The sequence below is a fragment of the Pteropus medius genome, unplaced genomic scaffold (genome assembly GCF_902729225.1).
Source record: "Pteropus medius unplaced genomic scaffold, Ma_sr-lr_union100, whole genome shotgun sequence".
Classification (NCBI taxonomy): domain Eukaryota; kingdom Metazoa; phylum Chordata; class Mammalia; order Chiroptera; family Pteropodidae; genus Pteropus; species Pteropus medius.
The window spans coordinates 33,783,461-33,798,564 of record NW_024354500.1 but is presented as its reverse complement, the minus strand read 5'-3'; the positions used below and the strand labels follow the sequence as shown (position 1 = coordinate 33,798,564).

General features: G+C 32.5%; 1 protein-coding gene across 1 annotated transcript; it reads right to left on the bottom strand.

The window, feature by feature from the left end:
* Positions 1 to 4,408: 4,408 nt before the first annotated feature.
* On the bottom strand, positions 4,409 to 5,416 carry DEFB113 (defensin beta 113). Its single transcript, XM_039853083.1, has 2 exons — positions 5,359 to 5,416; positions 4,409 to 4,650 (listed from the first exon to the last, which is right to left on the bottom strand). The coding sequence occupies exons 1-2, from the start codon at positions 5,414 to 5,416 to the stop codon at positions 4,409 to 4,411; spliced, it is 300 nt and encodes a 99-aa protein (XP_039709017.1).
* Positions 5,417 to 15,104: the final 9,688 nt, after the last annotated feature.

Genomic DNA, 15,104 nt, shown 5'->3' with positions numbered 1-15,104 from the left:
GAGGCTACATCTATAAAAAGTATTATACAATCACCATCGAGGGCTTCATTGCAGTACATTTTTTGATAATTTATTTTGATTGATTTATAAAGCCATTAATTTGTTCCAATATTAATGCATTAACCAGTTCAACAAGGATTTTCGAAGTACTATTTTTTTACTTGTCTCATTATCCCTCATTGCCCAGTATATTCTGAGACTATATTCTAAATCATCTATTATTGATATCCTAAGAGATATATACTCTTGTTTGCAGTCCATTCATCTTCCTTGGGGAAAATTTATTATGAAGCCTTTAATTCTGAATTCTATAAATTTAATAAATTATGATTTTCTTAATAATTTGTATATCTAAAAAAAATCAAGACCCCAAAAAGACAAGGGATCATTTCATTTTATCTGCATATTAATTTTCAAAATGAGGTTAGTAAAATACATTAGTATAACAGTATTCCAAATGAGGAAACCAAGATTCAACATAATGAAGAAACATTCTTAATTGAAAAGATTGTGTTAAGAACCCGCATTTTCCAGTTCATAATCTAGTATTTCTACTTTTAGTTAGAAGCTATATGCTACATACAAACATGCCAAAAGCATCTTTTACCTGGTGTAATGAAAGTCACATAACACAGAAAATGGAGGAGGTAATAAAAGATCTTCATTCTGTAGAAAGAAGCTGTTGAAAGATTTGGTAACAAGATCTGGAGACTAGAGCACTTTCCAAAAAGCCAAGAGATATTTACTATTTATAGTTTTCTAATGAAAGAAAGTCTCTTTATCCGGAACTTGTTTTATTTTTGTGTACGTAATCTCTGCTCCACTGACTAGGACTGTGGGCAGAATTACACAAATTAAAAACACTTAAAATTAATTGATCTTTAGGGAGTATTCTCTATATACAAGATAGCTATAAACACAACATCCTTTTATCAGTAGTGATTGATTAAACATCAACATAAAGGGGAATGCGAGGAGTGAGTTTAAGAGAAATATTTATTTATCATTTTAGATGTAAACCACCTGAACGTTGCCATGTCAGTTAAACTCCTGGTTACTTTTCAAAATATATTCTAGTCATTAATATGGTACATAAATGTATCAATATGTCCTATATCCAAAAATCTTCATTTGTATAGCTAGTTATCCCATTGGTTTTCTCAAATTATTCATTTATCAAAGTCCAGATATTCAAAGTGTCACTTTTGTCACTAATTTTATTACCTTTTTTAAAATGTAACTTGAATATTTATGGAGCTCTACATTTTTTCTAGAAAAGCCCAATTAGTCTGTATTTAGTTTAAATTTTTATCACGGTAATATATGCACACAATAAATATTGAAAAAAAACCTTGTAATGAATAGAAATAATTTTCCACCTCAATTTCCCAATTTCAAGTTTTTTTCAATTACTATTAGCATAAGAATTAGAATCCAGGTTATATTTTGTTTTTGCTTGACAACCAGACTATATATTTGGGTTTCCAGTGTAAGAAATACAGATTTAGATCACTTACACTCTCTCCTGTGGTGTCCTTAAATACTTGAAAGTTATATTAATATTTGAAAATTCTTCTAAGTTATCTTCACTTGATCTAAGCCAAAAGGCTAAGAAGAGATTGTAAGTTACACTCAAACTTTTAAATACTTCTTTTTTTCCACCAACTTTGGTCACAACATTAACCCTTCTCTACTTAAAATGAAAATATCAGCCCTCTTGCCATTCATTCCAACATTCTTCCCCCCTTTTCACGTCTCATTTACTTGTTACATACTTCCTTTATCTTGTCTAGGATTATATTTGCACTTTCTGTGTAATCAGAATTGAGACACTCATGTTGTATATTTAAGGATTGTAATACGGCAAGTTGTATGAAATGCATTGCCTGTTTGCCTGTTTTTATGTGTCTAATATGACAACACATGCTAATCAAAGACAGGTGTCCTTGGTTTCAAAGTCAAGTGGATTATTTTACTATTATTATTATTTTACTATTATTTGTGACAATTTGTGACTGTCTACTTTTACTTATAATATTTTCAAGGTTTATCTATGTTGTAGCATGAATCAATAATATTCTATTATATGAATGTAGGCCACATGACAATCAATTCATCAGTCTCTGAACATTTAGATTGTTTCTACCTTTTGGCTATTATCAGTAATGCTGCTATGAATATTTGTGTACAAGTTTTTGCATTGACATATGTTTTCATTTCTCCTGCACATACGAGGTTGCCTAAGTATGGAGTTGCAGAGTCAAATGAAAACTCCATTCTTAACTTTTTCAGGTATGGTCAGATTGCTTTGCAAAGTGTTTGCACCAATTTATATTCCTACCAACAGTGTATGCAAGTTCCAATTTCTTCATACCCTCACCAATATTTGTTAATGTCTGTTGTTTTCATTATAGTTCTCTTAGTGGGAGGGAAATGGAAACTCATGGTGCCATTGATTTGCATTTATTCCCTTGATGGCTATTGAGGTTAAACATCTTTCTGGTTGTTGAACATTTGCATAGCTTCTTTGCAGAAATATATATCCAATTCCTTTGTCTATTTTATAATTAGGTTATGTGACTTTTATTATTAGGTAGTAGATATTCATTATGTATTCAGAGCTACCTTGATTTGGAGACTGCTAGTTTTAAGGCTACTGTAGAACTGAGGGGAGTTGGACAGTAATAGGGCAGTTAAAATGCCACAAAGCTAGCTGTTCTTATTGAAAATCAGCATTTTTTTTGAATAAATTCTCCTTGGATTTGTGCAAGTCTGTGGTTAATTTGCAGAGCTCTTAAAAAGTCAGTTAATTTTGTCAATTTTTGCCAGTTTTTTTATTGCTTTTATGAAGAACAGATTTTTGGAGTTCTTTGCTTCATCATTTCAGAAGTCCTGCCTATGACTTATTATGTATTTTTCTTTTTCTCTCTCTCTTTTTTTTTTTTAACTTTTATAGTTTGGAAGTAATAGACACTTTTGGTTAATATTGCTGTGCAACAAATTATGCTGAAACTTGATGGTTTAAAATAAAATCTATTTTACTATGCTCATTAATTCTGTGGGTCAAAAATTAACACAAAGCAGAGTGGGAATGGATTACCTCTTTTCTTTCATGTTTGGGACCTCATTGGCTACCTGCTTCTTCTTATTCTCTTTTGTAGAATCTAATTTTTCTTGACATAGTTTAAATGTTATTCCTTGAGATTTTAGACTTATTTCTTTTTTCCCAATCTGTATCCTTTCTTTGGGTGATTTTATCTCATTGCTTCAGTCAATGGCTCCTTAAATCTATATTTACAGCACGTTTTCCATTTCTGAACTTTACTCATATAGATAGCAAAGAAGTTTAAACTCAACATGTCCTAAATGTTCTTTTCAAATCTACACTTCTTACTATACTCTCTAATGAATGATTGTTTTGTTCAGCAACTTTTTTTTTCAAATAAGACAATGAAACTGGAAATTATCCTTCCCTCTTATGCTCCCAATTCATGGAACATCTTTTATTTCCTGTAATCAGAATGCTGATCTAAGTTTTTATATTGTTCAAATCTTTAGTTATACATAGAAAAAAAAATCATTCAATGGAGGCTTTAAATTCTGAATGTCGAGCATTTACTAATGGAAAGCTTTATAATTCATAAGAAAGTTTATATTAACATTAATTCAATATTATGATAGAATTAGTGTGGACTGTGGAAAAATGAAAACACAATGAGTTCACTGGAAACAGGAACAAGGATGGAAGCATTAAATATTTAATTATAAGATGAAGGAGTTAAATGAAATGCTTAAGGACCAGGAGAGAAGACTCTTGGATTGGCTGCCTATGTTCAGAATTGATTATGGTAGGTAGTTCTAGGTGGTAAAATTCAAAACAATTTTTCTTTTTCTTTTTTGACATTTCCAAATTTTCTTGTTATTTTATCAGAAAAATACCTTTAAAACATTTTTAACTTGTTTTTATCCTCATCACATACTGCTCACTGTTAAGCTTTGATTGCTTTTTCTCACATGATTGATACTGACTTATTATGTGATTAAGATGTATATAACTTTGTGTCCAAGACCCACGTACATTTTTACTGAAACAGGAAAAGGTAGCATAAACTGTGATTGATGATTGATACCTAAAAGATCATATGAAAATAATTAGGCTATTGCATAGGGCAGATAAATAGGCCAGAAGTAAAGAGAAGTATTAAGGATGGAGGATGTTTGTAACATGAGTGGAAGATAACTTCTGCCAATTTAATGAAGAGGCTATTTATTTCTCTTCTTTATTTCTCTTGTGCTATCCCAACATTGAACTCATTAGCCATCATGATATAGTTATGAAATCCAGAAGGCCAGAGGAGGCGCCCGTTAAAATAAATTTATAGAAAGTTTGTTTTTATTAAGAGTATTGTTACAGTGTAGTGTTGTATGGTGTAGTATAATTATAATTTACATCTGTATAAGCTGTAGCAGTATTGTATTTAGCGTCTGGCTTTCTGTATTCCCGTATAACACAGCAAGGCTTAATATCGCAGTGATTATATACGTATTCCCAGGTGTTGCATGAAGTCTTGCAAACACCACGAACAAGGTAACATTCTGTTTTTCTCTGTGTAATTTCTCTTGTTTTTTCTCTTGTTCTCCTCTGTAAAACTAGGAAAAAGTGGCTCTGATCATAAATCCAGATTTAAGCCCCTTGTGCAAATAAACAAATAGACAGTTAGATAGATAGATGAGTAAATAAAGTTATTTAAAATATAGAAATAAACTATTTTGTTTTTCAAATCATACCCGGGCAACTGTATTAAAAAGTTGAGGTTCGATCCCTTAAAAACTGGTGTAAGTACTTATTTATCCAACAATATTTTCTTTGACACTGGCGTTGTTTTTGCTAAATAGAATATCCTTAAATGTCTAATCTGTGCATGCTTCCTCAAGTGTCAAAGAAAAAGATATGAAAAAAAATAGTCTATGTGATCTGTGTTCTAAATGGACATCCACCTCCAACATCCCTCCCCCCCACCACAAATTACTCTGCTAGTTATAAAAAGCTTAATTTTGACAACAGCTACAATATTAGTTCATTATATTACATTTAAAAAGAGAAAGCAGTAAGAAGCACCTAAGTAGTCATAGTCTTATCGAACAAAACAACAAATAGGTTTAATTCTACATCTTGGTAATTACCTCTGCCCCCTTTATCTTCTCAAGTATCAGTTTCACTCATTTCTTCTTCTATGCAAAATAGAGTGAATTGTTCATATGGAGTCTCCTAACAATAATTGATTTGTTTTTCCAGAGGAAAGCATTTATTAAAAAAACATTTTGTCCTTCCCTCCTTTCCCTATTAACAAGCATTACCTGATGGACCACAAGACACAGTGAAGAAAAAGGTCAGGAAAATACAAAGTATCTTCATTGCTGACATAGTTACTTGAATGAAGTTGAGGCACAGCTCAAAATATCTGAGAGTTGTGCTATTCTTTGACAAAAGAGAGGTGACCTCTTATTTTTATAGCCTTCTCAGAGTTATTACTATTCTGATTAATGCCGCCTTTCAAGATTGAGACAATATTACTGTTAAGTATTTTGAAATAGTAACAAGCAGATTAGAGGATTTAGTTGTTATGACCTCAGTGATCCAAATGTGAACTCATTTGCAGATATACAAGCAAATAATAAGGTTAAAGTCTTATTTAATTCTTTAACTAAAAGTACATAATCAGCATCCTCACCATGTTAAGCCACGTGCTTTTTCAAGCATTTATTATATGCTAGACAATGTTCTAAGCACTTTATGTAGATTAACTAGTTTAATCCTCATGACAATTTCTATGACACAGGAACTTCTTATTTTCCATCTGAGGAAACTGTGGCACAGAAGGACTATATATTTGCCTCAGATCATACATGTAGTGATTAGTAGAGCTGAGATGGACTCTAAGGTAATGTGATGCCAGAGTCCATCTTCTTAATCTCAACCTTCTTCACTCTCTTAAATGAGTAATGGTTGTTCAACATGTGAAGTTATTCTCTGTACACATGGCCTGAACCAGACACTGTTTCTGGAACTCAATTTTTCCACAAACAGAAAGTATTTCTAGAACATAGTTCTGGTACTGTCATATTGAAATTTTTTATAGTTATTCTGTAAGAATAATCAGTATAATTCTTTATATACCATGTAATAACTCAGTCATAGGGTTACCTCATTCATAGGGGAAAGCAGTGTATTAAAAGTTGAAAGAGCCCTGGATTTAGATACAGAAAACTAATCTTGAGATCTGGCTCCTCTGTTTATTAGCTGTTTATTTGGGATTAATATTCATTAATGAGAGCCTCAAGATTCTCTCCTTAAAGACTGGATGGATAGGTCCAGCCATACTTAGAGCTTTATGGTAACGATTGAATAGATAGTATATATGAAAAGTAAGTGATAAGTAATTAACACATAAACACAAACAATTTGGACTGATATGAAAGCCCCAAAAGATGTATCCTTACAACTTAATGATTTGTGTTCTAACTCCGTCACTGAGGAAAAACAAATTATAAGGGTATTCTATAATTTTAGTTTTAAAAGCAGTAATCTAGACTTCCTATTACTTCTCTGCTTTATTTCCTATCCAAAGGTGCCTATACATTCTTAACCAAACAATGGAAAATCTATTTTCTCAATATCTTCTTTCTAAAAACACCAAAAGAAACTTTTAAACTGCTGGAGATTTAATAAGACCTATTATATATAAGCAGAGAAAAATAGCATTTTATGTAGATTAACTAGTTTAATTTTTTAGAAAATTAAAAGGCTGGTCATCAACATAGTGATGATATAGATAAGAAGATGACGTAGGACAAAACGACCCATTTTTCCTTTACTGTAGCTGTGTTCATGTCATCTAAAATAAGCTATTTCTATCAGGTTGGACCATCAGCTAAACATTTATAAAATACATTATCTTTACCTTTTTTGCTTAAATGTGAGGTTGAAACTAGTGACACCTGAATCACACAGTACAAAGATAGGTGATTATCATCTCAAATCTCCCAAGGAAGCAACACAAATAGAATCAAACTAGATGTATAGAAGAGAAGTTAATGTATTGATTTATTGCTTAAAATTGATATCTTTGAGCTTAATTTCAGAGATCCAGATTCTAGATTTCTATTAATAAAAACTACTTTTTTTTTCCCAGAGGAAAAAGTCCATTGTCAGAGCCCACATTCTTAATGATTATTATTACTACATACCAAAGTCACCTGAAATGGTTGTCTTACAGTTCCAAAGGAACATATAATAATGAAAGCATGTGGTTTCCAAGGTAAAAGAAATGTTATAATTCATTTGTTCTTACACTTTACCGTTATATTTACAGCTGAGGGATGCTTCTTAAGTAGACTTCGAAGAGAAATCACTTCTGAGAGAGTCTGCTTTTAGGAGAATCTAGAGAAATCTGGGAGAATAGTGGAAACTAATCTTTCTTTTTATCTCAATAAATATTTTTTTTTCTAATATAGCCAGAATCTTCCTTGACATTCTAAAGAATAGATGAGACTTCTGCATATTGTATATTTTCAATGAGAGTAAGTAAAAAACAATTTCTCTGTGAAATTCTAGAGAGACTAGTTGCTCTTATTCTGTATTAAGCCATAAATGGGTGTTAAAAACAATGATATAAACCTTGAATTTTAAACCATCCTTAGATAACTATTAAAATGTATGATCTGGTGGAAAATGTTGTACAACATCTGTTGGCTTATGTGTTTTGTCTTGATTTTGGTAACAAATTTTATAGTTTATGAAATGTGTTTTTCTATGATCCTATTACTTGCGAAAAAATTACACATAAAAGAATTGATCCTGAGCAATTTACTGACATTTATAGCACACCACATTGCAGTGTGAAACTTACCTGACTAATCAATACTACTACTAGTTTTATAATCATAGTAATTTAAAATAACAATCGATATGTTTATTTAACTATCTCTGTTTCAATAATTACCTGGTCCAGTATGTGAGAAGATGTCTACCTCCTGCATTTTCAAGTCTCCTTGAGCTCTGGGCTATAGATTTTGGTTGCAATTGAAGGATAGGTAGTAGGAAAGAGGAAGCGAGGATAAAGGGAGAGACAATGAAGTGTACACATTAATAAATGGTGAGAGAGAATGTAAGAGAAAGCCATAGCAAAGTAGGCAGGGCCCATTAGAGTTTTACCTTTTTATACAGTGTCTTAGAAATATTAATCTTAAAATATCTGCATTAACTATTGCTTAATAGATGTTTAAGCAACATCTATTTAATAATATATATTCTTATTGTTACTGAGTCATCTCCTAATATGTTTGTTTGTTAAACCATCACTTAAGTTGGTGGTTTGAGGAAAAATGGAATTATGTAACTATCAAAATACATTTATTACCTTTTGGTATTACATATCAGTGAGCCATCTCAATCTAAGGAAATTAATGGGGTGATCAAAGTATTGTTTTAATTTTGAAAATAATGTTGATTATCTTTTGTGATACATGTTATTATTTGCCTCCTCTTAAGTCTGACCGAATTTTAATTTATGAATTATTAATTCAATAGTTATTAAACATTTATTTCACATCTTTTGCATGTGAAACTACTCAGATGAAGACTCATGTTCTCACTCAATACAAGTTACTTTAACATCGTCCAACTTTAATCTTCCCTTTTCTTCAACACATTTTGGCTGTGTGTGTGTGTGTGTGTGTGTGTGTGTGCATGTGTGTGTGTGTGTGTGAGAGAGAGAGAGAGAGGTGATATTTAGGCATCATTATTAAGCATTTCAATTACATTACTTCTTTCAAGTTGTAATCCTTCACTGTTTACCCAGAATCACAGTTGATTTTGTAGTTGTTGTTGTTGTAATTCTGGTCTCTTCCACTCCGTGTCATCAGAGAATATTTCGAAGGGATTTTTTGTGTGTGTGATTATTCTAATAACAGTAATCCTTGCTTCATTAATTAATTAATTAATTAATTAATTTTTTGGTGTTTCACATTTGTCTTTATTTGAAATAAGCTTCGTTCATTATTGGCTTTTTATTATTTCTTCAAATAGTTTGATATTATTATTATTGCTACTATTATTATTAATTGCCTCATCTCATTAGATGTGCAAACTCCATGAAGGCAAGAGTTTTGACAATTTTACATCAGAACCTCAGAAATAAGTATTTAATACCTACTTAACGAATGCAGATTGATATAAAGTTACAATAGCAATCGTGGTATCCATCATTTACCTATAAAAATTGAGAAAATGACACTTCTGAGAAAGTGGATGTCAAAATAAACAATTTAGTTTTTAATTCTAAGGGATAAGAGATCAATTCATAAAAAGTTGTTATCTCATTAAGCATAATACTCTCTAAGTTTATCCACATTGTGGAAAATTATAAGATTTTATTTTATTTTTTTATGGCTGAGTAATATTTCATGAGGGTATTACGTTAAGCAAAATTAGTCAAACAGAGAAATACACATACCATATGATTTTGCTTATATGTAGAATCTAAAAAATAAAATAAACAAGCAAAAATAAACTCAGATACAGAAAACAAGATGATGGTTGCCAGATGGGATAGAGGTAGGGAGGGATGCGTGAAAGGGGGAAGAGATTGAGAAGTATGAATTGGCAGTTACAAAACAGTCACTCATATTGTAATTACTATGTATGGAGTAAGGTGGCTAGACTTATCGGAGGATCATTTCATAAGTTATGTAAGTGTCTAATCACTCTGCTGTATGCCTGAAACTAATATAAAATTGGATATCAAATATAATTGAAAAAAATTTTTTTAACTGCCAAAAAGAAAAGAGTTGTTATCCATTATTTACGTATGAATTATGATGAGGAAGAATAATCTTCTGTCTTCCTAAAAAGTAATTTAAAAAGTAATTATGATTTTCCACTCTAAATACGGCTTGCGTAGAGGATAGTGATGAAAGAACTGTCCTGACAGGGTGTATAGACTGTACACCATGCGTATTCTTCATGATTCCTTTTTCTATTTTTATTTTTTATATTTACTAAAAGCTTGGTTCTGCCTAGATGTTCAATAAGTAATAGCAAGTGTTTATTGAACATTTACTACATATCGGTTATTACCTGAACACTTTATACTAATTATTGCAATTAAACATAACAATAACTTATGAAGTATATATTAGTTTTATTGTCATCATTGCACAATGAGGTAAACGAGGCTTAGAAGTATTCAGTTAATAACATGTTCAAAGTCACTGTATACTGGTAATTACTGTTGCTGACATTAGACCTCAAAGCAGCCTGATGCTCGAACCCATGTTCTTATCCACTACACCAGAATCAATGAATTTATGAATGGACTAATTTCTGAAAGACAATAATGAGTTTTTCTAATTTCTTTGTCTTTTTTTTATAGCACAGCATAAAAGCTATATAAGTTTTAGTAAGTGGTAGGTGATTGACAGACCCTAAAAATAAAAGGCAAATTCATGCCCAGAAATAGCAGATTTACCTGAATCATTGTTTCTCTGAAATTCACAATTTTTAGAATCAACCAGGATAATTTAAAAAACACACTCCTAGTCACCACCCATAAATAATTTGATTCTGTTATTCAGTGGTGTGGTTCAGAAAATCACTTTTAAGTAAATATCCCCAAATCTTTCTGATGCTTATGCAGCTCTGGTACCAATGATTTAGTCACACCCTCTGCTTTTGCCAGGCTTATCTATGTCATTTCTTCCATTTGTATTATCATTTGCATCACTTCCTTTGCTCTGATTAACTGATGATTTGAATGCAGAATGAACCATATTTTTCTCCCCAGCAAGCCCAGGAGAACATGAATACTCCAGAATGGGTAGATCTAAGTGCTCTTTAAAGGCATTGTAATAGTGTGGATGGACTAAACTGAGTGTGAATACCACTTTTTGGCCATGTGCTTGGGCAAAATGGGTTTCCATTCTGAATCTCAGATCGCTTAGTGGTATGGGAATAAAATTAGTTATCTTACATAGATGATGCATAAATTAAAAAATATAAGATTAGTGCTTAATCTAATCTAAATTACTGCTTCTTCTCTTCAGTTTCTTACCCTCTACATTTTACTGTGCTCCAAGTTTCATGAGCCACTTTTCCACCAGAAAATTTTAACCTTTGATATTTTACATGTTTCATAAGTCAGGAGACTACCTACGGAGGAAGAAATATAATATAATAAATATAATATAATATGATACAATATGATATGATATGAAATGTATGTATATATATATGTATATTTGTGTGTGTGAATATATATGTATATATGTTGACACAAATATATTTGGAGATGGAAAGAAAAAAAATCAAAAAAATAAAGTAAGAATAAGACAATTGAAAAAATTAAATCATAAAATCTGAGAATATTCATCTATATTTTTCATAGTCCTTATAGAAATATGTCCCTTGATAATGTCACAGGTAAAGCCCAATATTTCTTTACTTCTCTACCATGCAAAGGCCCTACTGCAAAGTCCCTATGTTATTAAAATTAGCACAATCCATAGTACATGTGAGAAAATAGTTTCTAACATAAGGTCACACAGGTAAGAATTTATTTTAGGACCTAAAATAAAGCTAAAGAATATAGAGAGCTCTCAAATGCCTGCTCACGTCCGTTTGAAAGTTGTACATAGACTCTCAAAATAAAAAATAAATAAACGAGACTTATAAAGTATTTTCAAAATTCATTTAACATAGTTCCTTACTTCTCAGCATCCATACCCTTGACAAAATCAATCTGATACCCCTTGACTAGACTGACTGAAATCAGGATATATAATGAGCCTATTTTTTTTTGACAGAAAAACCTAGAGTTGAACCTTAAGCATGCTTTTACTAAGAGATCTTTTTGAGATCCAATTTCTTTACCTGTAAAATAGTGATTCTAATATCAAACTTGTTGAGCTATACTGCATATTAAATGAGATAATGCATGAACTTGACAAAGAAGGTACTTAATAATACTTTAAAAATTATTGAGTTCTTACTATATATTGGCGTAATTCAAGATTCTGGGATAAAGCATTAGGCAAGATAACATAATCACAGCCAGGCTTGGAACTTAATTTTCATATATGAATCAACATAGGCATTGTACTAAGTGAACAAGGATGAATTCTGCCATCCTGAGAAGAGGGTGACCAACAAAGGGTGTCTCACATAGAGAGACATAGTTGAATATTCCTGAGACAACAATGTGTGTAAGAGACATAAAGCAGACCAGTGAGCTGAATTTAGTGGTAGCGGGAAGGTCAGGGTGTGGCACAGGTTTCATTTCATTGGGCTTTTTAAACCATGGTGAAGTAGTAGATTTTATTACTTATTTAATAAAAGCTCTTTAAGAATTTGTGAATTCACTCTTGCTCCTAGTAGAGATCAATCTGGAAGGAAGTAGGAACAGAGTCAGGAAGGGACTTTTCAGAAACTACTATACTGGTCTATGGGGAAAGAGATAGTGGCTTAGATAAGACATCTCTCTGAGCTCCTAATACATTGTTTTCCTCACTTTTTACTCTCCCCATGGTTCTACTCAATCCTCTTCACTTTGAACCTACCTACACTTGTACCTCTCAGGTCTGACCGCAGATGAGGAGAGCCTGTCCCTGATGTTCTGACCCGTTGTCAGATCACTAATCATTGATATGTATCTGTCCCCTCCTCCTGGCTTCTGGTCAGCCTCGGGTTGGACTCTCTGTTCTTTCTTAAGGAACAATCTGATAACACGACATACTGAGCCATGTGGGAGTTTAAAGAAGAGGGTTTTTCTTTGATTTTATAATGTATGTACACTTTAGGGGGTCATTCATGTCCCCAGGTAATGTTGCTATCTAATGCACAGGGAAAAAAAACGTAACTCAACAGGGGGAATTTCAAGTTAGTTGAGGATAAATGCTTGAGAGAGAAAAGGGAGAGAGGGAGGGAAGACACAGATCGATTAGTAGAAAGATGCAGCTACGAAGTGTTGCAAGAACGGTGTTTCTTGAACTCCGTTGTGCATGTGACTCACCTGTGTTCTTGTTAAAATGCAGATTCTGGTTTATTAGGTAAAGGACAAGGCAGAAAAGCTCCATGTCTTGTAAGCTCTCTAGCAGTATAAATGCTCTTAGTTTGTGGAGCACACTGTGAGTATCGGGACCCTCGAGTACATTACCTAAGCCATCAGAGCTGTTCTACTGGCCTTGTCATCATAGGAAAAGGAGATCTCCTTGCCCAAGAGTGTGGCGATAACAATAGATTTCAGGTGCATTGTTGCTGTGATGATTATTCTTTGACCCATCATCAATGTATGTTTTGCTGTGGTGGAAGTTGGTATAGGGGACTGGAATATAAACATGAGTTTTGGTTACAAGGTTTTCAGGAAAATTAAATTCTCTAGTTAATCTCTTTTCTAGGCAGTGAGATGAGTAGCAGTTGAGGGAAAAAAATTAGTTAAGGAAAGATACAGATCTCTTGAGCATTTTTTCCCTATAAAATGCAAAGGAAAGAACTTAAAAAGAATGTGTATTAAGGAAGAGATATTACCAGTAAAAATAAAGTAGTGAGGTAAATTTAAGTTTTATATTTTAGGTTAGAGTTAAAAATATAAAGAGATAAAGGATTATTGTTCTGCCTGTAATCTCAGGGCTAGCAGTTATGCCTTCCAAAGTCCTTCAATCAATGTTCTTCGTCACAGGTTTAGCCATGTCTTGGTGAATTAATCCTGGATTCTTCATCTATACTACTTTACTAGCTCTATATTTACTTAGATTATACATAGTAATCTGGACAGAACTTCAAAAATGCACTTCCATAGCTTCAAGGAAAAATTCCAATAAATATGTTTTTTTGTAGAAATGTGTGTCAAAAAGAAGAAAAACATTAAAAATAACAATTCTCACTGCTGGTAAACTTCTTTTTTAAAGTAAGAACAATGAGATTATATATAAGAAACTCTCTAGACTTTGGGATAAAGGCATATCCATATTTATAGTTCACTGCGTGGCTCATAGTTTAGTTTACTGAATTTAGAAGATCACTGAATCTATGGCTGATGGAGTTGGACTATAGCTGAAATGTTTCACCAACACACCTCAGAAAAATGAAAGAGAACATTCATGCTGTCATTCAAGGCTTAGTAGTTTTCAGTGATGTTGTTTGTTAATGATTCCCTTGGAGTCTTTTGGGTAGTGACCTCAAGTTTTTGATCTCTGAACCTCCAGTTTTTATTTATAAAACTTTATTGCCCTTGTTTTTAAACTACTTTGCTAGCTTCCACAGTTATCCATGGAAATGCAATAAAATTATGTGGGTGAGAGTTATTAAACAATTTGTCTCTGAGCCACAGACAGTCTACTTTCAACCTTGCAGCCCACAAGTCTCTCCTGTCTCCTACAGGGTCCTGCAGTGCCTTCTGTGTTCTGCTTGATGGCCAATATGCTCTTTTGAAGTGGCCAGTCAGTCCTCACCACCTGTGAGTTTGCTTACAATTCTGCTGTTTGTTTATGGCTTTGCTTTCCATTACTATTTTAGCTCCTGGCAGAGCTCACTTCTCTCCCATATTTCTATTGCTATCATGCTGCTCCAACTGAAGTCTGGGCTCTTTTTTCCTGAACCAAATCATTATTCATTTTTCAAGGTTCTCAAATGGGATATCCATGCAATCTTAATTTCCTACACCTCCCTCGTGTGACATTATATTGTTTCATGTCACTATCATAAACAGTTTTTTCTCCCAATTCTCTGCCTTGCGTAGAGCTATGACTATGTTTCTCACAGCTAGGTATAAAACCTCAAGACTTTTTCTGGATTTGGCTGTTCTTTCCCTATCTCTTCTCCACACTGGACCGCCTCACCTCTTGCCTTCTTTTGTCTGGTATGAAAAGCTGCCTTCTAATAAACATAATTTGATAATTAACAATTTTAAAATTGCATTTTGTCTAAAAATTGTCTGTTCATAGCTATAAGGGATCTGAATTTTTTCTCTTTCTGATACATTACCAGAACCAGCTATCTCTGAGGTTTTTTGTTTGTTTTTGTTTTTAAAGTGTCATTTGCCCAATGATAT

What these genes read in the sequence shown, in the direction of transcription:
- DEFB113 (XM_039853083.1), bottom strand. Translation starts at nt 5,416, where the DNA reads ATGAAGATACTTTGTATTTTCCTGACCTTTTTCTTCACTGTGTCTTGT. An exon ending in TGTGTCTTGTGGTCCATCAG is followed by an intron (nt 4,651 to 5,358) that starts GTAATGCTTGTT and finishes ACTTTTTCCTAG; the next exon opens with TTTTACAGAGGAGAACAAGA.